Here is a 24127-nt window from a genome sequence, read left to right on the forward strand (position 1 = left end):
GAATGCATAAAAGAAGCACAGGAAAACTCCATCAGGAGACAGAAAACAAACTAAACTGGGAGGGAGTGCAAATAGGATACTAGAAGGACATTAAGTTCATATTCCCAGACTGTGATGTAGTTTTCACTAGTGGCAGAGTTTTGGTTCCGGTTGACAAGAAAGCATACAAAGAGTTCAGTGGAGAATGCATAGCTTAATAAACAAACTTTAAGCACTGAAGGACCTGGGCAGTGTGGAGAGGGAAGATCCCAGTCTCCATTCATTTTTGCTGTAGGGCTATTTAATGTTCAGCCGGCCAACAAGGTCTTTTGTCCATCCTAACCATAGAAAGATGGATTTCCTCAGCTAAACTAAGATATAAGCACATATGAGATGAACTGGCCTCATTCAGTTCAATCTTGATTCTCTGCATTGCATGAATAAGCCCAAGACCTCCAACACACTATTTCATTTGAGTTCTTTGTGGATGCAGAATGAAGGCACAGTACAAAGGGACACATGTCCATATTGACCCTCTTCCCCGCCTCTGATTGCAGGTGTGTCACCACCTTCTGACAATACTCTTGTGCTACCCTGCATGCCCAGATCACCTGCAATAGTCCTGCCCCACCACCTCCCCACCATCTGGATCTTTGAGTATAGGAGACAATTACGAATAATAATTTGGTTTTACATACATTTTTAACTTGTGAGCATTCTGCCTTTTAAAGACAATACATTAAATGAACAGTTGCAGTTTAGTAATCAAATAAGTGTAAACAAACCTTGTATGGCGAGGGCTCTATTCTTTCTCCAAACAATACTTGACCCAGATTTTCGGACGGTCGCTTTTCTTTGTCCTCATGACAAAAATCGAATCTATCAAAACAGATAAAAATAGAGTTAAAAAGCTGGAAAAGCTGCATGTTTAATAATCCAACCTCCCTCTTCTTCCATAAAAGTGCACAAACTACAGACAGATTCAAATTGCAAAGGAGAAAAGAAAATCCCTGAGCATAAACACAGAAAACAATAGCATATGTAGTTGCCATGTCTGCTGATGTAGAGAGCAACATAAAGAGGAAAGTCTAAATTTTATTTTATGGTCGAAACAATCCAAATACCGTGATGCTCATCAACACTCCTAAAATACAGACCACTCAAACATTACTTCCCAAACAGTACTGGTAAAGCACGAAGTACTGAACGATGCATATCTGTGTCACACTCTTTTCTAGGTGCTAGGGGTAGGTGTTTTTTTCCAGCTGGGTCCAGGAGAAAGGTGCCTTTTGTGGCTCCTCTTCGGCTTACTGCAGACAGGGGCGGAGGGGAAGGGGTGGAGGGAAGGAGGACAGGATCCTACCAAAATGTAGTAGGATCAAGAGGACAACAAACATCTCCAGTGCCCTCTCTAACTGCATCTCCTGCTCTTATCCGAACAATGTAATCAAAACGGTTTAGGATTGTGGTTTGAGAACTTAACTTTATTATCTTAGACTAGTAGTTCAGTCAACAAATTTGTAATTGTTTTTTTATTAATGTATGTTAGTAGTTCACCTCGAAAAGAACCATAACATTTCTAAATTAAATGTTTTATAGTAAACTTCTTGGGTTTTGGAATGGTCTACATTTTAAATGGGCTCTACAAGGTTTGCACAGTGGTACATTGTGCTGTGAACAGTGCTGTGTATAAAATCACAGGACATAATAAGAATAGAGGATGGCAAAGGTTGTACACCATCACACTATACACAGGCCTTGCCTTGCATGCTGTAATTTATTGGTATCAGCACACTGTGGTACTTGTACACAAGATATGGCCTTATGACCTTATGCTATGGTAAAAGTGCAAAATGAGTGCAACACAGTTTGTAGAGTACACAAAGAATACAGCAGGGCATTCTCTGCACACTGCTCACGCATACATTATGGTACCTGTACATGGACACAAGACTCGGACACTCTCACAGTACAAACTGGTGCCAGTACCTAGTGATACTGCGGCCTTAGCAGAGGCTTCTGACATAGACACAGTACATCTCAGCTTTTTTTTTTTTTTTTTTTTTTTACGGGTTCATCAGCCTGTTCCGTTTGGCCCACAGATCAAAGTCATCATATTGCAGGCTTAATAAAGCCAGGAGGAGGAGTTCCAAAGATGAGAATACATTAAGGACTTCAACATCTCTTACTGGATATGCTGGCACTGAAGAAACTCTTGACTGTTGTTAGGGACCCTATCCGCAATGTATATCAAATTTTCAACAGACCGTGCTGTAATTATATGGAATACACTTTTTGACCACTTATCACACATGTATACCTAAAAGAGAGTACCAAGCACATTTTGTCATTACCCACTGTGCCATTGTTAATAAGTTTAATTTTCCTTTTTCATAATTTTTAGGGCTGAGCCTGTGAGGGCATGCGCTAGCACATGCATCTTCGCTTATGAGACACTATTGTTCACAAAAAGGGTTTTGAGCAAGCACTTTGCTTACCATTTGTGCACTGCAGCGTCACTCTTCTTTGTGATGTCCCTAATTGGCTAGTCCAGCTGAAAAGTCACGTCTGATGCTTGCTTTGGAGCAGGGACCAAGCACAGATTGATTCAACTTAATCTGTGCCCATCCACTGCTGCCGCCCTGATTGAGGTACTATTTCTTGCACCTCCCACTTTCGCTGCTCCCTCTGTACTGATTTATTTTCTTTTTTGCAGTGCTACAGAGCCGCAAAAACCATCAAAGGAAGAGTTATATGAACAACAATTATTCAACATATACATCTTCATTGATGGGTGGTTGTGTGAAAAGGGATGTACCGTGGTGCAGGAGGAGTATGTTGTCACTTGGGCATTCCTTTTAAAATGTTAACTTATTCCAAATTATTAATGATTTTATTTATCACTAGCTCCACTTCGCAGACAGCACTTTAAAGCACTATGAAGTATAGATAGCACTTCATGACTACGCAGTAGGGTGGTCACAAAACTGTACTGCTTCTGTGGGTTTTTTTGGGAGGAATGGAAACAAAGGTTCAGCAAGTAGCGCAAGCCACGCTAACAACTGAGTATTGTGATAAACGGTAACACGTCAGGAAACAAAGGGACCACTTGTGGAATCCCAAACGGTGTAGCCTTCAGGCCATGTTTTAAGTGTTAGGAAATGCCTTTAAAAAAAAATCCAAACCAATCAATGAGTGGACTCTATGCTTTTGATGCTGGCACCCCTAGCTGCTGAATAATTTTTGTAAAGAAGGGAACGAGGAAACTGATTTGAGCTGTTGCCAGGAAAGCTCCAGGGCAAGTTAGGTCACACATTTCACGATAACACATAGGGAAGCGTTGTTCACCCCCTTCTTTCCCCCACAGTCTACTGCTTCTGCAGTTCATTCTGTTGGTGAGCTAGATCAGTTGGTTGTGTGGTATTCCAGAGATTTCAAAGTAGCACATGTAGATGCCAAGTTCAACCTGGAGATGGCAGTCCAAACCTTTCATCCTCACTTATAATTTCTAAAATGCTAAGAGAGAATTCGGCTTGTGACGCATGTCATATAAACTGACACTATTTCTGGAAGTATAATTTAAATATGAGCAATGTCAGAAGCTCTGGGTTTTTTGGGGGCTTTCATTGTCCCTTGCTGAAGGAGTTACACATCGATTTAACAAAGTGCCATACTCAGCAGGTCTAAAGACGTTTTTTTGGGCTATTTTAATTGCTTTATGTCCTGGGTAGCCAACCCTGGGGCTGTTTTATTTAAAAAAAAAAGGGGGCGAGGGAGGGGGCACACTGGCCCCCTTTCAAAGCAGTCAGAGGCTGCACCCAGCTGCAATTTGCTTATATTGAAAAGGAGCTGCGTAGCCCCTCTCCCCGTGTCTCAAAAGGCCCCGGGGAGCCCACCCCAGGCTGAAATCTCAGTAAATTGAGGGGGCTCACATGGCACCCATCGCCATGCCTCAAAAGACCCAGGGCTAAATTTCATAAAATGGAGGAGGGGCGATTGCATATGCCCCTCTCCTCCTAAAAATGATTCTGGCCCCCGGGGGATGAGGTCCCCGGTGCTGAAATCAGGGAGGGGGCTACATGCACCCCCCTCCCCTCAAAAGAATGACGGGTCCTGGGAGATGGGGTACCTGGGATAAAAGAAGTCCTGGGAGACACCCCCGGTGTGATGCCAGGCCCCGGAGACGAAATGGCCTGGGAAGGAGAGCTGCATGCCCCTCTCCCCCTAAAAATGATTCTGGCCCCCGGGGGATGAGGTCCCCCGTGCTGAAATCAGGGAGGGGGCTACATGCACCCTCTCCCCTCAAAAGAATGACAGGTCCTGGGGGATGGGGTACCTGGGACGAAAGAAGTCCGGGGAGACCCCCCTGCCCCGCAACGCCTCTTTATTTAAGAAAGTAACCTTGGGAGATCGGGTCCCCAGGGCCTAACAAGACTTAGGGAAGGGGTGGGGCCTCCTCCGAAGAAAAGTACACAGCCTTGGGGTATGAGATCCCCAGAGCCTAAAGAGGCCCTCCTCCAGTTTATTTTTTAGAAATGGCACTTGCAGATGAGGATTTCAGCGTCTAACAAGGCTCGGAAGGTGGGGCACACAGTCCCCTCCCCTTTCATTAAAAAAAAACAAGCGTCCCTGGAATATGGGGTCCCCAGAGAAAGTCCTATTGCCAACTCACCACTGAGCACTGCCGTTTTTTTAAAATTGCACTCCCGCACGAGTGTTGCAGCATACTCGCGGAGAAATCTGCCAAAATATACACTTATTTTTTACACTAAGTTTCTCAGAAACTGCTGAATGGATTTACACCAAATCACAAAAAACACAATCTGCGGACCAAGATCTAGCTTCCTGCCAAATCTGAGGTAATCCTGCTCAGCAGTCTCTGCTGTAGCCAGTCTTAAAGAAGTCTATGGAAAATGCATCAGGATTTTGCGTGTTAGGAGCCCCCTTTTTTTCTGGATCACCCGAAACTTTCAATGTACAAACTAGACAAAAAGTCACACCTTTTTGAAAAGTTTGGTGCAGACTCATCAACTAGGCCAAAATTATTAGCAACACAAAAATGCTTTTTCTATGGAACAGCAGACCTAACTAACTCGTGGTGACTTCCACTAGTTTTTTTTGGTTCAAAACGTTAATGTCACTGACAAATTCACCTAACTGTCACAGTACTTTAACCTTTTGTTTCTTTTCAATGTATGCATGTATATGCATATATATATATATTTTTCATTGAAGAAAACAAAGGTTAAAGTACTGTTACAGTTAGGTGAATTTGTCAGGAACATTAACGTTTTGAAAAAAGAAAAGAAAAAAGAAACCGAAATTAACCAGTTTTAGTTAGCAGAGCTAACTATAACTTGCGCCACAGTAAGCATTGCTTAAACTTAGCATATTACAGGACATGTTCTATGACATTTATGACATCACTCAGGACATCTCACATGACATCACTGATGACATCATCCACACTTCTTTTGAACACATTGATCTACAAACAGGCATAGCATTAAAGCTCTACAATTAAGTACAAAATAGCTCAGAAGAATATGAGGCATCGTTAATGCCATCACAAGTGCAGAAATCATCGGTCACATGCCACGATGACCCTATACCATACACTTTACGGGAAGCGTAGTTCACATTAGCAATAATCCACAGATATAGAGGAAACCCTCATTACATACAATGTTCAATCGGTATACAACTGATCAGAGAAAATAAGTTCATAAAAATACTCAACGTCTGTTCCAAAACAAATGCCCCACTACGTACAGCTTTTATCCATATCAGACCCCTGAAAGTCACCAAGCCTACATTGAGAAATTAAGTTGATTAGAGTAGAGAAGAGGGTACTGGTACTGTAAACAGAATTTACAGTTTGGAGAGTTTACCCTGTACTAGACTGTTTGGAGACAGTGGAACTCTTGTGTGAAATACACTACAAAGTATTAAAAAAAATATCTAAGAACATTGTACAATAGGCAACACTTGCCAAATAGGACACTATTTGCTTAAAAAATTAACGCCTGAAGGCGCTAAAGATTTTACTACCTGAAGCCTTCATAATGTGGTGAAAACTTTACATATGGCCTCTCTTCTGAAGCAAAACAAGCACATGTGCATAGCTCAATACCTGGTTGACACAATCTTCTATGTTAAGTAGAAATTGTCATGCTAAGACAATTCTGTCTAATAACTCAAGGCTGCTTACAATACTTAGTATGTAGAACGTGGAATATCTACCCTGCTGGAAACCTTTTCTGTAGTACCAAAAAAAAAAACCTTGTGTGGAACATAATGTACACAAAATATCAACTGTCACCTGCACAAAGTTACTCTTCAATAGAAAGATTTCTAACGTGTTCAATACCTCTACACAACTATGATGCATTATGCACTTGCATTTTTTTAAACACTTACATTAGCTAGACACAGGCTGTACAAAATTAGGTAGAGAAGGAATATGGTAGTTACCCGCCACTCTGCAAACAATAAAAACAAACTACAATGTTCATTTGAGAGGTCATCATCGCTGTCATAAATTATGTCAGAGAACATGTCATGAGTGATGTAATATGTGAGGTCATAAGCAGTGCATGGAGAAAGCTAACTTTAACTTGTGAATTTTTTTTTCTTTTTTTTTTTTAGTTCAAAACGTTATTGTTTTCACTGACAAATTTACCCACGTATGAAGTTACTTTAATCTTTGTTTTATATCTAGCGAAAAAAAGAAAAAAAAAAATATATATATATATATATATATATATATTTTTTTTTTAAACCTTTCAGGGTTAGAGTGGCGCATACATTATGCAAGAAAGAAGAGAGAACTCTGGGTATTTCCCAAGTTTAGGTGGAGGGCAGCTCCAGAAAGGAGCACCCTTCTGTTTATCTAGCAAAGTTTTTAACCCTAGGATTAGCACAGTGCTATCCATGCCGAGCTAGATAGGGACAAGGTCTTTTGCCTTTAGTACAGCAAAGTCTTTCAGCATAAGATTGATACAGTCATCCTTGCTGAGCTGTAAAAATGACAAAAGCCATTTACAACTCCAGGTACATTATTACAGCTTTGGCCTGGTAAAATACCATCCAAGCCGACCTGGAATGAGTAAAAGCAACTCCTGCCACATGTTCACTCTCATTAGAGCTCTTCAGAGGGGTTTAGCTTTGTCCAGACACAAGGGAGCACCCAGTATAAGTCAAAACAAAACCATTTCAGAGTTAGGGTGATGCATAAATTATGCAAAAAAGAAGAGAACTCTGGGTACTTCCTAAGTTTAGGTGGAGTGGAGCTCCAGTAAGTATTTTATTTTTAATCATGACATAAAGCATGGCAAATACACACATTTCGCTATGATTTAAAAAAAAAAAAAAAAAAAAATATATATATGCAAGCTTGGTCTCCTACTTTTATTACTTTTTATTTAGCCCCTGGTATGGCCAGGCCGAGGGGGTATTGTCAAAATATAAGGGGGGGGAGGTGCCCCTCCTAGGGCTTATCAAAGCCCTGGGAACCTCCACCTCCACAACACAATGACTTATGTATTTGGGGGAGGGGGGGGTGGGGGGGGGGGGCACCTCCCCAGGGCAAATGTACGCAGGGGTGTTAGAAATGGGGTTTCTGGTTGGTTAGGGTATGCACTTCAGCCAGGCAGAATCAAACACTCTAGTTAGGGCAAGAGAGCTACAAACCCAAGATAACCCCCGCTCACCGCCTTGGTAGAGCTCCCGCGCACCAAGTAGGGAACATGCAGAAATGCTGAATTAATGCTGGCAGGGCCGGGGACCTCCGCTGAGGGTTGCCACCCAAGGCCTGCTATTCATGCCTCCAAGAAGGGTTCTGCCTCGGGGGGACTTGCACTTAGTGCTCTAGAAGGAGATCGGACTCAGTCCCGGCACTCCATTCCTGTGGGCCAGAACGACCCTGGTATCTCCAAATTTAGGAGGGGGGAAAAAGATGGCACAATAGCCTGCTGTGTGCGCGCAGTACGACTGCTTCCTCTCTCAGAGCGCTGCCTTCCTGAGGAAGTGTGTCGGGAGCCCTCCTGGGCCTCCTCTTTCCTCCACAGTATGCAGCACCCGGGCACGTCGGTAGCCTTCTTGGGCCTCGTCTTTCCTCCTCAGCATGCGGCGCCCCAGACAGCCTCTTGTAAGGTGGTCACAAGCCCCCGGCTTTGTCTGGAAGGCCCGGGTCATGGAGGTGAGGATCCCCAGAGGTCAGTGGCCTTCGGGGTCACTTCCTGAAGCACTCATCCACGCTCTCATCAGGGGCTCTTCCCGACCTCTCCTTTGACTAGGGGGTGGGGAGGAGGGGAGGGGGGAAGCCTTGCACACAGGGCGTTTACTGGCATCAGACGAAGCAGGGAGTTAGTCAGAGGCGCTCTTCATGCGCAAGGATGACAGAATGGAGTGCTCTTTGTGCCACCCAGCGCTCGTTAGGCATTTTGATAAAAAGATGAAGCACTGAACACGGGCTTCACCAGGACAGAGGGCACTCAACAAGTACCACTGCAGAAAACAACACTGCAGCTACAGAGAGGTAGAGGGATCACCACCCAGACCCTGGAGAACACTGATGGGGGCACTCAGGGTGCAGTAGGTAGGCACGCCAGTGCACTGTGTCACTTGGCTAAGTGGCTTTCTTCCAGACAACTAACAGTCAGTAGGCAGCAGACCAGTCCAATAGGGCAACCAGTCCAAGTGGCGGTTCCTCCAGGTAGTACAACAGTCCTCAGGTGCAGCAGACAGAGCCAGCAGCGTCTGGTTACAAGTCCCACACATTGTCTCAGTTCCAGAAGTGCTCTCCTAATGTGGGGGACAGCCCCCTGTAATTACATTAATTTGAAGCAGCTTCCACAAAAGAGGGAGATTGGGGTTCCAAACAGCACTAACCAGTCCAGGAATGTCCCCTTTCTCCTCCAGCACTGACTCCAGACATCAGTAGGGGGTAAACAAGCCCTTTGTGGGAGGCCAGGGCACAGCCTTTCCAGATACAGGTGTGCCCCGCCTCTGTCTCTCCCAGCTCAGGAAGACCTTTTAGTATGCAGATGCACTCTTGTGACACCTCCACCCTCCCTGTTTACAGGCTGTCTGAGACGTATGCACAAAGCCCAGCTGTCGCTCTGCCCCAGACGTGGATTGGAGTCAAGCTGCAAAACACCAGAGTCATAAGCAGAGAGAAATGCCCACTCTCGAAAAGTGGCATTTCTACAATGGTAATAAAAAATCCACCTACACCAGTAAGCAGCATACATGCACAGCACCCTGCCCATAGGGCTAACTTGGGCTTACCTTCAGGGGACGGGGGTGGTATATGTAGTAAGCAAGGAGTTCTAGGCCTGGCTATTAAATTTAGATGGCAGGTCCCTGTGGCAGTAAACTGCACATGCAGGCCCTGCTGTGGCAGGCCCGAGACAAGTTTGAAAGGCTACTTCTATGGGTGGCGCAAGCTGCGCTGCAGGCCCACTAGTAGCATTCAATTTACAGGCCCTAGATATAGGGGATACCACTGTACCAGGGACTTGTATGTAAATTAAATGTGCCAATCAGATGTAAGATAATCATACCAAGTTTAGAAGGGAAATCACATGCATTTTAACACTGATCAGCAGTGATAAAGTGCCCAGAGTCTTAGAGCCACCAAAAAGATGTCAGAAAAATGGGAGGAGGAAGGCAGAAAGTTTGGGGGTGACCCTGCAAAAAGAATCAGGTACAACAGTGGAGCAAGGCCCCCGCAGCTCTGGGGCTCAATTAACTTAGTGTAGGAGTCCATTGCGAACACCCAGCCCCAGGCAACAGGGCAAAACTGTAAAATAAGGGGGGGGGGGGGCTGAGGGGGCATAACGGTGGAGCCATGCATGGCCCTGGGGACCGCCACCCCCAAGGGCGGGCTCTGCTTCCTCCCAAGGTGCCCACCCTCTGGAGGTAGTTGCTTCCATTTGCTTGGTGGTAGAGGACAGCTCCCATCAAGCAAATGCAAACATAACAAGTTTCAGCAAGCAGAAGCTGTCAAACAGGTGTCGCCAAGTCTTCTACTGGGTAACATTTTCCCTTCTGAGGGGTGTTAGTCACAGAATGGATCTTGCAAGCCCTGATGTTAAGCATTTTGGTGGGTTGTCTCTCTTTTTACAGACTGCTGGCCTGTTGTATTTGATGATTTGTTTTCTACTCCTAGTGGCTCTCTGACTAGATATCTCATTTGATGTTATTTTATTTCAGGCACCGAAGAATAGAGCACACTGGTGTTTTTTATGGTATGGCTTTTTATAGCAAAGGTTTGTTGGCAGAGCAGGTTTCATTGGTAATACGCCAGGCACTTGGGTGTTTATGTATATATTCTCTGGTTGTCGTGTGATCTATCCACTGGCTTGCTGTGAGTGGGCGATGCACATACATGTTTGGCGTACTGCTTTTAATATTTTTAAATAGTGCTCAAAGTTGGATATGTATTAAGTGGTTTATACCAGCATTTGCAGGTTTGGGTCAATTTCGACACTGAGGATAGTCTTGTGGACTTCTCTGGCCAATTAAGACCAAAAAGTCGACAGTGCAACCTCTCTGACAGAAACCGTTGCATAGGGCGCCTCAGTCCTCTTTGGAATACTGGAATTATAAAGATAAGAACAGTGTAGGACTGTGAAAGTTATACTTTTAGTGTCAGGAGAATGGTGCGCTTCTATTAATTCCCAGATGGTGTGTATCTAGGGATTACAAGGACGCAGGTGTGTGATACAGATTTACCTACAGGGAGTGCAGAATTATTAGGCAAGTTGTATTTTCGAGGATTAATTTTATTATTGAACAACAACCATGTTCTCAATGAACCCAAAAAACTCATTAATATCAAAGTTGAACATTTTTGGAAGTAGTTTTTAGTTTGTTTTTAGTTTTAGCTATGTTAGGGGGATATCTGTGTGTGCAGATGACTATTACTGTGCATAATTATTAGGCAACTTAACAAAAAAAAAATATATATACCCATTTCAATTATTTATTATTACCAGTGAAACCAATATAACATCTCAACATTCACAAATATACATTTCTGACATTCAAAAACAAAACAAAAACAAATCAGTGACCAATATAGCCACCTTTCTTTGCAAGGACACTCAAAAGCCTGCCATCCATGGATTCTGTCAGTGTTTTGATCTGTTCACCATCAACATTGCGTGCAGCAGCAACCACAGCCTCCCAGACACTGTTCAGAGAGGTGTACTGTTTTCCCTCCTTGTAAATCTCACATTTGATGATGGACCACAGGTTCTCAATGGGGTTCAGATCAGGTGAACAAGGAGGCCATGTCATTAGATTTCCTTCTTTTATACCCTTTCTTGCCAGCCACGCTGTGGAGTACTTGGACGCGTGTGATGGAGCATTGTCCTGCATGAAAATCATGTTTTTCTTGAAGGATGCAGACTTCTTCCTGTACCACTGCTTGAAGAAGGTGTCTTCCAGGAACTGGCAGTAGGACTGGGAGTTGAGCTTGACTCCATCCTCAACCCGAAAAGGCCCCACAAGCTCATCTTTGATGATACCAGCCCAAACCAGTACTCCACCTCCACCTTGCTGGCGTCTGAGTCAGACTGGAGCTCTCTGCCCTTTACCAATCCAGCCACGGGCCCATCCATCTGGCCCATCAAGACTCACTCTCATTTCATCAGTCCATAAAACCTTAGAAAAATCAGTCTTGAGATATTTCTTGGCCCAGTCTTGACGTTTCAGCTTGTGTGTCTTGTTCAGTGGTGGTCGTCTTTCAGCCTTTCTTACCTTGGCCATGTCTCTGAGTATTGCACACCTTGTGCTTTTGGGCACTCCAGTGATGTTGCAGCTCTGAAATATGGCCAAACTGGTGGCAAGTGGCATCGTGGCAGCTGCACGCTTGACTTTTCTCAGTTCATGGGCAGTTATTTTGCGCCTTGGTTTTTCCACATGCTTCTTGCGACCTTGTTGACTATTTTGAATGAAACGCTTGATTGTTCGATGATCACGCTTCAGAAGCTTTGCAATTTTAAGAGTGCTGCATCCCTCTGCAAGATATCTCACTATTTTTGACTTTTCTGAGCCTGTCAAGTCCTTCTTTTGACCCATTTTGCCAAAGGAAAGGAAGTTGCCTAATAATTATGCACACCTGATATAGGGTGTTGATGTCATTAGACCACACCCCTTCTCATTACAGAGATGCACATCACCTAATATGCTTAATTGGTAGTAGGCTTTCGAGCCTATACAGCTTGGAGTAAGACAACATGCATAAAGAGGATGATGTGGTCAAAATACTCATTTGCCTAATAATTCTGCACTCCCTGTATATATACTGGCTGTGAAAGCAACAAACTGTTATTGTGATACTGATTTGTTTATGCAAGTAATCTTTTTTGCACATAACAATACACTTTTCTTTGATTTATTCATATTGGATTGCTATATAACTGATGAAGCATTTGATTGCATGTTATACATTTTTGTTGACTGGAATATAAATAATTCCTCCAGGAACACTTTCTTTAAACTGAGTTTCTAGAAGTGCCATTTTCAGAACTGATTTAAAATATAACTTCACCAGTCAAAAGGATTTTAAATTACAATTCCTTAGACACCAAATGTGGCATTTCCACCTGTTCAAAAAACAAAAAATATCAGTTATTGAATGCAGCAAAGTAACCTTATGTTAGCTTATGGAAGATGTAGGACTCTCAGTAGTGAAAAATTAATTTGTGAGTTTTTCATTACTAGGACATGTAAAACTTAAAAAGTACATGTCCAACTTTATAAATCAAATGCACCCTGTCCTCCAGGCTGTTTGGGGCCTATCCTAGGAGAGACATATGTATTAAAAAGGATGTGATTATGCTTGGTAAAAGTTTCATCTTTTCAAGCTGAACTGGAAGTTTAAAACTGCATACAGATGGCAGAGAGAGGTTTTAAGGGACTACTATAGTGGGTGGCACAATAAGTGCTGCAGGACCACTAGTACGATTCAACTTATAGGCCTGGGTACATGTAGTACCACTTCACTAGGGACCTACATGTAAATTACATGTGCCAATCTGGTATAAGCCAATTTTATCATGTTTTAGAGAGTGAGCACAAATACTTTAGCAATAATTAGCAGTCGTAAAGTACAAAGAGTTCTAAGGCCAACAAAAGAAAATTCAGCAAAACAGGAGGGGAGAATGCAGAAACATTTGAGGATTACCTTGCAGAGAGGGCTATTATTTATACATAGATTTCCCCCATGGGTAGTTATATTCTTTTTTAGTAACCGCTTGTTTTGTTTTCTTTAACTTTGGCACCATTTGACAAATCTCCATGAAACTTTCCAGAAAGTTTCTAATTTTTGCCTAGTTTGTGCATGGTAAGTTTCGGGGTGATCAGGCAAGCAGGGGCTGAGAATAAGGGGGGGGGGGGGGGGTCGCAAGATGCAAACTCCCAACGCGCTTTCCACAGAGAGCTAGTGCTACTGCATGAACTGAGCAGAATTGCACCAAATGGTCCAGAAAGTGTGAACTGGTGTAAATCCTTTCAATAGTTTTTAAGATATTAAGGAACCAAAATATGTAGACTGTTGGGTTTGAGGGACTGTTGCGCTCTTGTATTCACTGCTCCATTGAAGGTACGCTCTATAATCCCCTGAAAGGGCTTTATTTGTTCTACTTGTTTCAGTCACGGCTTGCTGGGATTACTGGAGGCGGTGCAGAGTGGGGGGGAGGTGTGTGAAGGGGGAGTTGGAGGGGGGGTGATCATTGGGTGGGGGGGATTAGTCCATTAAGAAACAAAATTTAAAAAAAACTCCCTCTGCGCCACACACCGCCCAATCCTGCTTGTCTCCGGGCCAGGCAGGCACAGGCTCCCAGTATGCTCTACGGCCAAACCTGACGCTGCTCAGAGCAGCGTCAGGATTGGCTGGGAGTGCCCAGCCAGGGTGCTCCCAGGCAGACTGGGAGCCTTTGCAGGCTCTCTCCAGCCCAGCAACTCTGTTGCTGGGCTAGAGAGAGACTACTACACATGTGTGTGTTTAGCCGACCAGAGACAGCCAGCCAAACACACATGTGCTCTGAGTCATCCCCAATGGCCCCCCCCCCCTTCACAAGCGGTTGCTGCTGACAGGGGGGTGACGCTCCTCCACCACAGCGGAGGAGCCGCCACTGCTTGTTTTTTAAGCTTGGTAGTGCCCCCACAATAGGGAGTAGCACCAAGCCTTTTTTAATGTTGTTAGTGGCTGCATAGAGTACAGAAGCCCCTCAGCACCATTAAAATAAATAGTAAGTCTCATGATTTGTTAAATCCATAACCTGAAGAGAACTTACCATATTTTATTAACACTCATAGCTGGAGCTCAATACTATTCAGTTGAAATTTAAGTCCCTCTTGTGGTCGTTTTTATGATTACATTTTCATTGTTGAAAATCACGGACGCGTTCCTCCGACCGGTTGGCGAGATTCCAGTTCCTTTTGGTGCAGACTCAGGCCAACTCAAGGGGGTGTGCGGGGGGCCTCACCAGGCGGGTCGACCCACTTGTGTAGAAGCAGGTAGGGCGTCCCGAGCGTGCACGCCAATGTTGCGCTCGCTGTTCCTGGTTGTGGTGGATGTCACTGGGGGTTCCATGCTGCCTGGCCAACCCTCGGCTTCTCCTGGGGTGGCAACGCGGATCAGAGTGAGAGCGCAGCCCGCACTAGAATGTCGAGTGATGGCGCTGCACAGTCTTGGAACGCTGCACACGCTCAGAGAGGAGACAGCAGTACAGCAAAGTCTGGAAGAGCTCCAAGCTCCCCAGGGACGAGGAGCGATGCGGAAAGGTTTTGGCATGCCAACCACGCATGGACACTGTAAAGTGGTGCAGTCAGGGATGGTAGCGCTATGCTCACACTAGAGTTGAGTTGCGAGGCAGCACTGAAGTAGAAAGGGCTGAAGCACTCCTCACACATTGGAGTCCCTGAAGTACAGGGGTGCTGATTCTTGCATGGCAACGATGAGAAGTAGCGAGAGAGGTCTTTGATGTCCCTGAGACCTCAAGGAGAACAGGGGGTAAGCTAGCAAGCCCTTGGAGTCACTCTGGGGTGTTCCTGGCAGCGTAGAGATCAGCAGGCGGCAGGGTAGCACAACAAGGCAGGGGAGCAATTCCTGAGAACAGTCAGTGTTGGAAAACTGGTGAGCCTGGCAGTGCTGCATTCCATACTCCAGCAGAGTTTCATTTAAGTCCAGAAGAAAACTGATGAGGGGGTCAAGAGAATCAGTAGTTGTACAAGAAAGTGACTTTACAAAAGAATTCCTGTGAAGTGCACAGGTTCCCCTTTCAGGTCAGTCTCGGCTCCAGACAGACAGTGAGAGGTAATCAACTCCTTTGTGTGAACTCTAATCCTTAACCTTTGAGGTTTAAGTATGAGCCCTTCCCAACCTCCTCCTCAGGAAGACCCATTAGTAAGCAGATAAATACAGACGTAGCTGAGTATCCTGTGTTATGCGTGTCTGAAGGGAATGCACAAGTGTAGCTGTGACCTAGCCCAAGCCAGACGTGTATATGAAATAGGCTGTAGGCACAAAGGGTAGGGACTGCAGAGAAATGTCCACCTTCTAAAAGTGTCATTTTTATAAATATTAATAATAAATTTGACATTATAAGTATAGAGGATTTATTATTACCATTCCAACATGATCTAGCTATTCCTCTCAGATCAGGAATTACAGCTCAAAGGAATTTCCAATGCTGGCCTATGAGATGGGCAGGCCTCACAGTAATGAAAATGTTTTTAGTTACTAGGAAATGAAAACTTAAAAAGGTACTTGTCCTACCTTTTTTCTTACATGGTACCGGCTACATGAGGCTACCTAGGGCCCTCCTTAAGGGTGTTTTGCATGTAAGCAACAGTGAGTTCTGGGTTTGGCAAGCAGTTTTATATGCCAAGTCGGGGTGACAGTGAGACTGCATACACAGGATCTGCAGTGGCAGGTCTGGGACATGTTTACAGAGCTAATTAAGGTGTGGCACAAGCAGTGCTTGCGGTTCACTAGTTGTATTCAATTTCAACTCTATCTCCTCCCAACAGAATACAATCCATCAGTACTTACGCTGTGTATTCATATGGAAGCACTGACTCCACAGAGTCCAGTCTGTTAACGAATAATTCAATTTCCGACTGAAAAAGATAAAAGGCAAAATTAATATAATCTGAACAAATAGTGAAAAGAATGATAACTTGACAGACTAATCAATGATAATTGAAACACTGCAAGACCAACTATCTAAAAAATTCATAGTTCCACTACATATATTTGGGAACAAAAAAATTAAACTGAAACCCATATGCCAAACATTTTTTTTCTTTTTTTGTACAGCTTAGCGCATGTCTGGCCCCTGAAGAATAGCTCTTTACCAGCCTTTCCATAGGGAGACTTGTATCATACGTTTCTTTCAGAAAAATACTTTTTAGGTCTGGTGTTGGCAAAGACCCATTGATTTTAGTAAAACTAAATATATAGTTCACTTACTCGTAGGGGCTGTCAGCCAGTCTACTTCATTCATTCATTCATTCATTGGTCTACTGGGTCATTCATATTTTTCTTCGGCCCACTATAGCATGACAAATGGGGCACTGGCTTAACCACTTCAACCATTGGCTAATGAGTGATTGGATTCTGCATTTACACAAAGAGCACATCAGCACAAAGTAGTTCTTTTCAGTACCAGGGATAACTATGCCTTCAGGCAAAATATTTTTTTGTTTTTCCATTGTTTTATATTGGCAGTGGCTCAAAAAGCTCCCACAATGTTATATAAAAATCATTATAACACAAAGCAAGCATTGTCAAAGCCAAACGACTAACACCCAATACCAAAGGATTGACTTTGCAAATGCTCACTTCTTTTGCTTTCAGCACTTTATGGGAGCGGGTGAATTGTTTTTTTTTTGCTTCCTCCCCTGCCTACTCTTTTATTGCTGCACTGCTTTAACAATACATATAACTTACTTTTCTGTTGTTCATTGCTCCCTTGTACAACACAAATGTTCGTTTTCTAAAGGAATTTCAATCTTCCTTAAGCATCACTAATGCATTTATCTGCACTTCTAGTTTGAGTCTTCCATCATAATTCCAGCCTGCTTGTTGTTTTTTTCCTGTGCAATTTGCTGGTCTGCTGGAAGACATGCTGCAATGCTATTCATGCAGCATGCCTTCTCTCACTGAACACACCAGCGACTAGCTCTGGCCTCCCCTCCTTTCAACTCATCCTGACATATGCCTTTGGCAGCTCCATATTTACGTTGGGATTAGAAGAAATCCACATTTTCTTACAGCCTGGTGAGCTATTGCTGTGGTGGCTCACTTCATTTGTGAAGTTTGCATCCCTTTTTTCTGTGTTTACTCAGAAATTTTGTTTCTACTGACTTGTACGTTATTTTCTGAAGAAGATGCCACACTCAACGGTTTATAACAATTGCATGCTTATGTAAACGGGTGTTTAAAAAAGCCATGCCACTTTAAAGCTCCTGTACTTCGTTATTGTTTGACTGGTTGCAGAACATGATACAATGGATGTATCATGTTGGATTTTCTTTTGCTGAAGAGCATTGGCAAAAAACATTGGCAAAGTCACAAGGAGAAACCTACTGTTTTTGCCAGCGGTTGCTGCAGGCTCTAACCAAATATTTAATAGGCGTTACTATTACTCATCACATTGGCTCTGTAAGAAAGTCATCCTTTCAGCATGTTCACCCCAATGTTTCTGACTAATACTGGTGGTAACTGATCCTGACTCTGCCTGGGGGATAGGGGTGGCTAAACAGGCCAGGGGCCAGTTTTCTGAATAAAAGGTATACAGTAAAATTGCACAATTACAACTGCCAATGACAAACCCCTGTAAGACTCCTAGTAGTTAATAGGGCAAGGGTGTTTCAAACTACCTACAAGTGTCTAGTCTATAATAGGGCAGGGACTTTTTGAGGTCCAGTATATTTCCTGCACTGGAGTGTGCACTGTTGCTTGCTGTCATTTTTTAAAGGTAGCCATGCCTTGGAGACGGTCTTTAAAAAGTAAAATGTGTGCAAATTTGTCTCTGGAATTAAAGGGACTTCCAAAGTGACAATCCTATTTTTACATGTCACCTCTAAGGTCTCCCCTAGATACCCCAGGTGTAGGGTGCCATGTAACTATAAGCAGGGATATTATAAAATATGTTTTATATGTCCTGGTGTGGAAAAAACTGCAGCTTTCATTTTTCCTCATTGTAGACACTTAGCTCCATAGGCTAACAGGGGAATATTTTCCGTAAGTATGGATAGGCAGGAGCTAAATGTATCCTGAAAGGACTCAAAAGAATGGTAGTGATAAATCCAACAACTGTAGAACTTATCATAACTACAACAGAAAAAGTTATACGACTTTTTTTTCTGTAAACCAATTTCCAGCATGATAGTGGCCTCTCCTGATTGGTCAGCCTTAACAGGATTAGCGGGCTGCTTTCATGAGGTGATAAGTGGCCTGCATTGAGCAGAGGTTATCTAATGAGGGGCTGTTGGTAGACACCGAGGTCAAGAAGCTAGGTAAATCTAACTGGGCTACAAAAGGAAGCAGTACAAAAAGGAATGCCAGCCAGGTCTGGGAGGAGAGGGGGACAGGGAGGGTAGAGTGTTAATGGAGATGTGCCACACCAGACGGTTGGTTTAGCCAGGTCTTGCTCTTCTGAAGGAAAATGGTCTTTCTTGGAATTTTAAGGAGCAGTGCTTTATGGGACAAGAAAATGCCATACTTTGGAAGAATCTGTCATGCTTTTAGTTGTCACCCTGTTCAATGGACAAGGGCGTCCTCTACTTGTCCCCAAAGATGACTATATAAAAGTGGCTGATCTGTACTGCAACTCAGATATGCTGCCTGAAACCACAAGAAGGATTGCCCTGCTGGAACCCGGTTCTGCAACCTGAAAGACTGCACACTGAAGTACTGCTTCTGTTGCAAACTGAAACAACAGCCCTAATGACTTTACCTTGCTTCAAGAAAGGACTCAGGAGTGGACTCCCTGAAAGCAGCAGGTTAAAATAGCTTGCCTGCACCAACTATTACAAAAAGTACCCAACCTGGAGTGCATCCAGTGGACTTTTAAGGATATGGCCAGGTGCATTGTGGGAATTATGGTCCTAAAATTTCCGAGGACCATCTCAGAGATTCCAGACCATTGGATGTGCGTTTTGGACACTGTGAACCCTCAAGAGGAACTTCAGGAAGAAGTTCCATCAGTCTAGAGATGTTTGGAGCAAGTTCTGGAAAAAGCTCCATAAGTGGACCGACTCGCCGTTGCGAATCATGGCGAATACCTTCAACCACAATCCGAACAGGATTTCAGGTTTGTCTCGCTGAAAGCTCCGGAGCTCCAGGCTTCCAGGATTTGACCAGGGCCTTGCGAAAAGGTAGTTCAACGACATCACATCGAAACCAGCTTGCTGAGGAGGACCGCACAATGTTAAGAGAAAAGCTCCAGAAAACTCTCTGTGAAAAGATAACATTTTGACTGAGGCCTCCCGCTCAGTCTATCCGAGCAGGGCTCCACCGCAGTGTGCCTCAAATTTTGACTTTGTCCCAGTCAGGCGTGACCAGATATCTCTGGTTGGCGTTACTGATTTCTAAGAACTAAAACGCACCTTTTTAAAATTTAATCTTTAGAAATTCATATCTTGGGTTCCTTATATTAGATTTTTGTCGTTTTGGTGTTAATTTAAAGATGAAAATATTTACTATTTTCATAATTTGGTATGGGATTTGTATTGTGTGGGGGGTCTTATTTACTGTATTTGTGTACTTATATGCTTTACATACTTGTCTCCTAAGTTAAGCCTGCCTGTTCGTTACCAAGCTACTAGGGCTGAGCCAGGGGCTAATGTTTTGAGATCTCGACTGGATCCAACATTGTCTGTGGGCAATATTGCTTGTGGTAGGCGCATGCTTACCTCTACTAAGAACAAGCCTCCAACAGGCTCTAATTTTTCTATCTCAAAATTAGGAGTAGCTGAGAAGGAGGAAGAAAGGTGTGAACAAAGAGCAATGAGGAACTGAAAAAGGGGGAGGAGATGTCAGAAAAAGGTCAAGAGGGTGATAAAGTGGAGAACCAAGCAAGGGGAATATGGTCAGTAAAGAGGAGGTGAGATTAAAGGTGAGGAAATAATAAAGGAAAGAGGAGAGAAAAGATAAAGCACAAGGGATGTCTATGGAGGTTGTCCATGGAGGAAAGGCGAATAGATGGGTAAAAGAAAGGCGGAGAAGATTGCTGAGGGCAAAAGAGAGCAAAGGCAGCGGAGTAAGGGAAGGACGAAAAAGAGGATAGGAAAGCAGAAATGAAATAAGGGCAGCTGCAAGAGGGAAGTCAGGAATTAAAGGGGAAGGGGAGAAGAGTGAACAGTTGACAGTTAAAGTGGCTAAGCATGGAAGAAGCTTTCTTTTCTCCCAAAGTTGATGTGTTGACCTTTTACACAGTAACCTAATGTACTCCCACACTAAGAAGACAATAAGGAGGAAGGGCAAGGTATCAAGTGATCCGAGGGAAGTTAGTATATGCTTCAGAATAAGCATCCCTATTTCTTCCAAGGAATACTACTTCCAGTGCATTCCTCATCTGAAGAGATAATGAACAGCAGCTGCCAAAAGCAAAGAAGCACATAAGAGGATGCCAACACCTCTAAAGTGACGTTACTTGGGCAAAGCCCAAATGAACCATTCTTTATCTCAATGAAGTCAAAAGGTCTTAATCAAAGAATCCACTGAAGACCTACTTGCTCTTGGGCACCCTATTCAGAAGAGGCATCAAGGAAGCTGAAGATCAGGTACGGTGACCCATGATCCTCTTATGCAGCTCCCTCTTAACAGGATAAAGGGCAAAGTTTGATATACAACACAATCCTGCATGAAGTAGTTTCTTCCCTGCTGTGGACTTTCTTGTGCCTGAGAAGCCCACAAACAGTTGACTGTGTGCATGGAATTCCATCGTATTGGACAAATAAAACCGTACCGACCATTTTTATCTACACTATTGTAATTGTTTTGTAATTGCCTGCCTTTAAATGGTGTTGAGGAAAAAAGAAGCATCACAACTTTCAGGGTATGTTTAAAGTCCAAGATCAACTTTGTCATGCAAAAAAGACTTCAAATGGAGAATCATCTCGCCTGTCAAAGGTTACATAAAAGGAAACTTTAGCAACACAAAACTATGATGGGCGGAGTGCTGAACGATGCAAACACTCACCCCTAGTCACCGATCTGGGTTTAATCCATTGTTCTTTTGCTAACCATGCCACCCTAGTTTGGACCCCGCCAAATGCAAATAAGTTTTGACCCTGTCCCTCATGGGAACAGTCCCTGAAAACAATCATCCTGGGACAGGTTTCAGGATTTCACCCTTCATCAGCCAGGCTAGCTTGAATCCAGTGGCACAGTGAGAAAGGGACCCACGTCTGGGCATACCCTTCCCACTTAGGGCAACTTTAGCAACACAAAATGATGATGGACGGAGTGCTGAACAATGCGAACACTCCCCCCCCCCCCCAGTCACAGATCTGGGTTGAATGCATTGTTCTTTTGCTCAGCATGCCACCCCAGTTTGGACCCAGCCATATGCAAATCAGTCTTGACCCTGTCCCTCATGGGAACAGTCTAGCCTGAACTGCCAAGCCAGGTCCTTACTGGACCAGAAACAAGCACCCTGGGACCGGTGTCAGGGTTTCACCCATCATCAGCCAGGCTAGCTTGAATCCAGTGGCACAGTGAGCAAGGGACCCACACTGAGCATACCCCTTGTCCATTATTCTCCCCAACCCTCTTGCAAAGTTTTCCACTCGCACTCTGCCTCAAGCACCTCTGTGAATTGCCACCTCCACTCTCCGTTTGACCCCTATTTTCTCCCCTACAGCTCCTTCCAGTGTGTGCTATGTTTTTTTGTTACAAGAGCACCAGACACCTGCAACTCGCTGAAAGGCTACTCATTTTTAAGTATACGTTTTCAAGTTCATGTTTTTGCCACTCAAAAATTAGTGTCTCCACCTTGGGACACTAGGTAAAAAAAGGAAGTTGTTTAATACCATATGCATTTACACTCCTATTGACATAGGCATGCATACACATCATGCTGGGCTGACATAGCCGCATGATGAATGTCTGAACACCCTTTCAAAAAATCTTTTTTACCGCCTGTGCTACTTATTGGCAATAAGGATTTGTCTTCCTCTTTTTGCCCATGATTAACAGCATCTGCGAAAATCAAAGGCAAAGCCAACAGGTCAGCTAAATGCAAGACCTATTTAACTTGCCAAACCTTGTCATCCCTTCCGGCAGACACCAATTCTGTTTTAACTCTTAATTCTAATTTCAATGTGATTGTATTTTGAGTATTCCGAAGGACACTCCTTTTATTAATTATGGACTCATCAATGAATCATAATACTAGGGAAAAAACAGTGTCTACCCGGTGACAGAAAATTAGTTTTGAAGCTACACTTATTATTCTTTTTGGTATTTTTACAGCAACTGTTTGTGTGTTCATTTTTTTGTTAACTGACCATGTTTTCTGCAATACTGTAAAAACAGAGGTCATCGGTTTTCTCTGGTCCCTGTCTGAATAGCATAATAGAAAAGACTAGAACTAATATTTGGGAACTATTTCCTTTTTTCATTTCAGCAGATCTATGGCTTCACAATTTGTCGACCCTTTTTTGAAGATGTACTAAGGGTTATTTTTAATTTTATTTTTTTAATTCAGATTTTTCTATTCAGCTAAATGATGTTTGGCTGATGTGGCCTTTCTTGCCCAGACAAGACCTGTGGAAATTCACTTCTAGATCAAAACGTCGAACTATCCATAAAATGGGGCTTTCTGGATAGTATCTTGCCTTAAGCATACAATTCAGCAAGCGTTTAAGGCACAGCAATCCATGCGCTAGTTCCCATCACAACACAAATATTGCACTGCACCACCAGCACACATTTACTTATTTGATTGTACCCTTACAGTGCAAAGAAATAAGATATAGAAAGAAAAAAATAACGTGACAAAACAAATCCCCTTGTTAAACACAAATGCAACAAATTGTTGGAAATTACAGTTCTATTTAACAAGTACTAATCAAAGAGTTTTGAAAGGTTGCCTATAAATCCCTTTTCTGAACGACACCTTGATTATATATCCATGTCTTAATGTTATCACCCCAATCTGCAACAAATTCCATGAGGCCACTGTTCCAATTCTTCATTACACCCAGGTTCCCCATTAGACCCTTAACTTTCTGTTATCAGTACAAGGTTTAGGGAGAGATTTAAGCAACTAGTATTTGTTACTGCGATTACTAGACACCACAGGCCTCTTTAAGTCAATCGTCACTTGCTGAATCGCCTACAGTGGTGCTCGGCAATTAAAAAATAAAATAGAAAAAAGCATGGAGCATGGCAGTCAGGCCACGTTAGGCCACTCTTTATTCAGCCAACTCACCTCACTATCTTGAAACACTGAGGGAAGAACATTGAAAAGTTTGTACAGATTACATCATCTGCAATCCCAGTACTCTAGAACGTGAACAGAGCTCAGCAAGAGGAATGGCAAGAGACAGGATTAGACGCCTGTGCAGGCAGTGCCACTGATGTTCTTCAGAAGCAGTCTAGAATAAGCTTTCCAGAGTCTTAGTAATGGCCCAGAACAAACAAACCTGACAAGCAATTCAGCTACCACTCAAAGGTGGCTCATGGCCAGAAGAGTGACCCTCTCTGCCTTCAGTTCTGGGTTACCAGTGAGTTGTCAGGATCATTTTCAGCAAGCAGAGAAAGAATTAAGGATTTGCCACAAAGCATACCTATTATGTTAAAACCGAAATTCCTCACAAGAAATTGGACAATGGCATGTGTAATTACAAGAAGCCCTTGGAAATACCCAAATGGGAACTATGTACTTTAGCACTCAAATTAAAGAAAAATGTAGTCAAAGTGTAATGAACGTTAATTCCTTAATAGAACTAAAAATTAACTGAGTAATGGTAAGATCCACATTACTACAGATTACAAAAAAAACTAAGCTTATCAGAAAAAGAAAACTCACTCGCCTGAACACCTTCTAATATGTCCCATACTGGACAAAAACAGTGGCAATTCTATATCTTGGTTATACTCTATTAAACCTAAGAA

General features: G+C 43.3%; 1 protein-coding gene across 1 annotated transcript in view; it reads right to left on the reverse strand.

Moving 5' to 3' along the window:
- Positions 1-24127, reverse strand: part of TM9SF2 (transmembrane 9 superfamily member 2) — a 313007-nt gene that overhangs the window by 256146 nt on the left and 32734 nt on the right. Inside the window, exons 2-3 of the mRNA XM_069205078.1 lie at positions 16049-16116; positions 765-858 (exon numbers count right to left, since the gene is read on the reverse strand). Coding sequence (XP_069061179.1) covers positions 765-858; positions 16049-16116 — 162 coding nt within the window. The remainder of the gene's footprint in view (positions 1-764; positions 859-16048; positions 16117-24127) is intronic.

This window comes from Pleurodeles waltl, chromosome 8, assembly GCF_031143425.1.
Source record: "Pleurodeles waltl isolate 20211129_DDA chromosome 8, aPleWal1.hap1.20221129, whole genome shotgun sequence".
NCBI lineage: Eukaryota > Metazoa > Chordata > Amphibia > Caudata > Salamandridae > Pleurodeles > Pleurodeles waltl.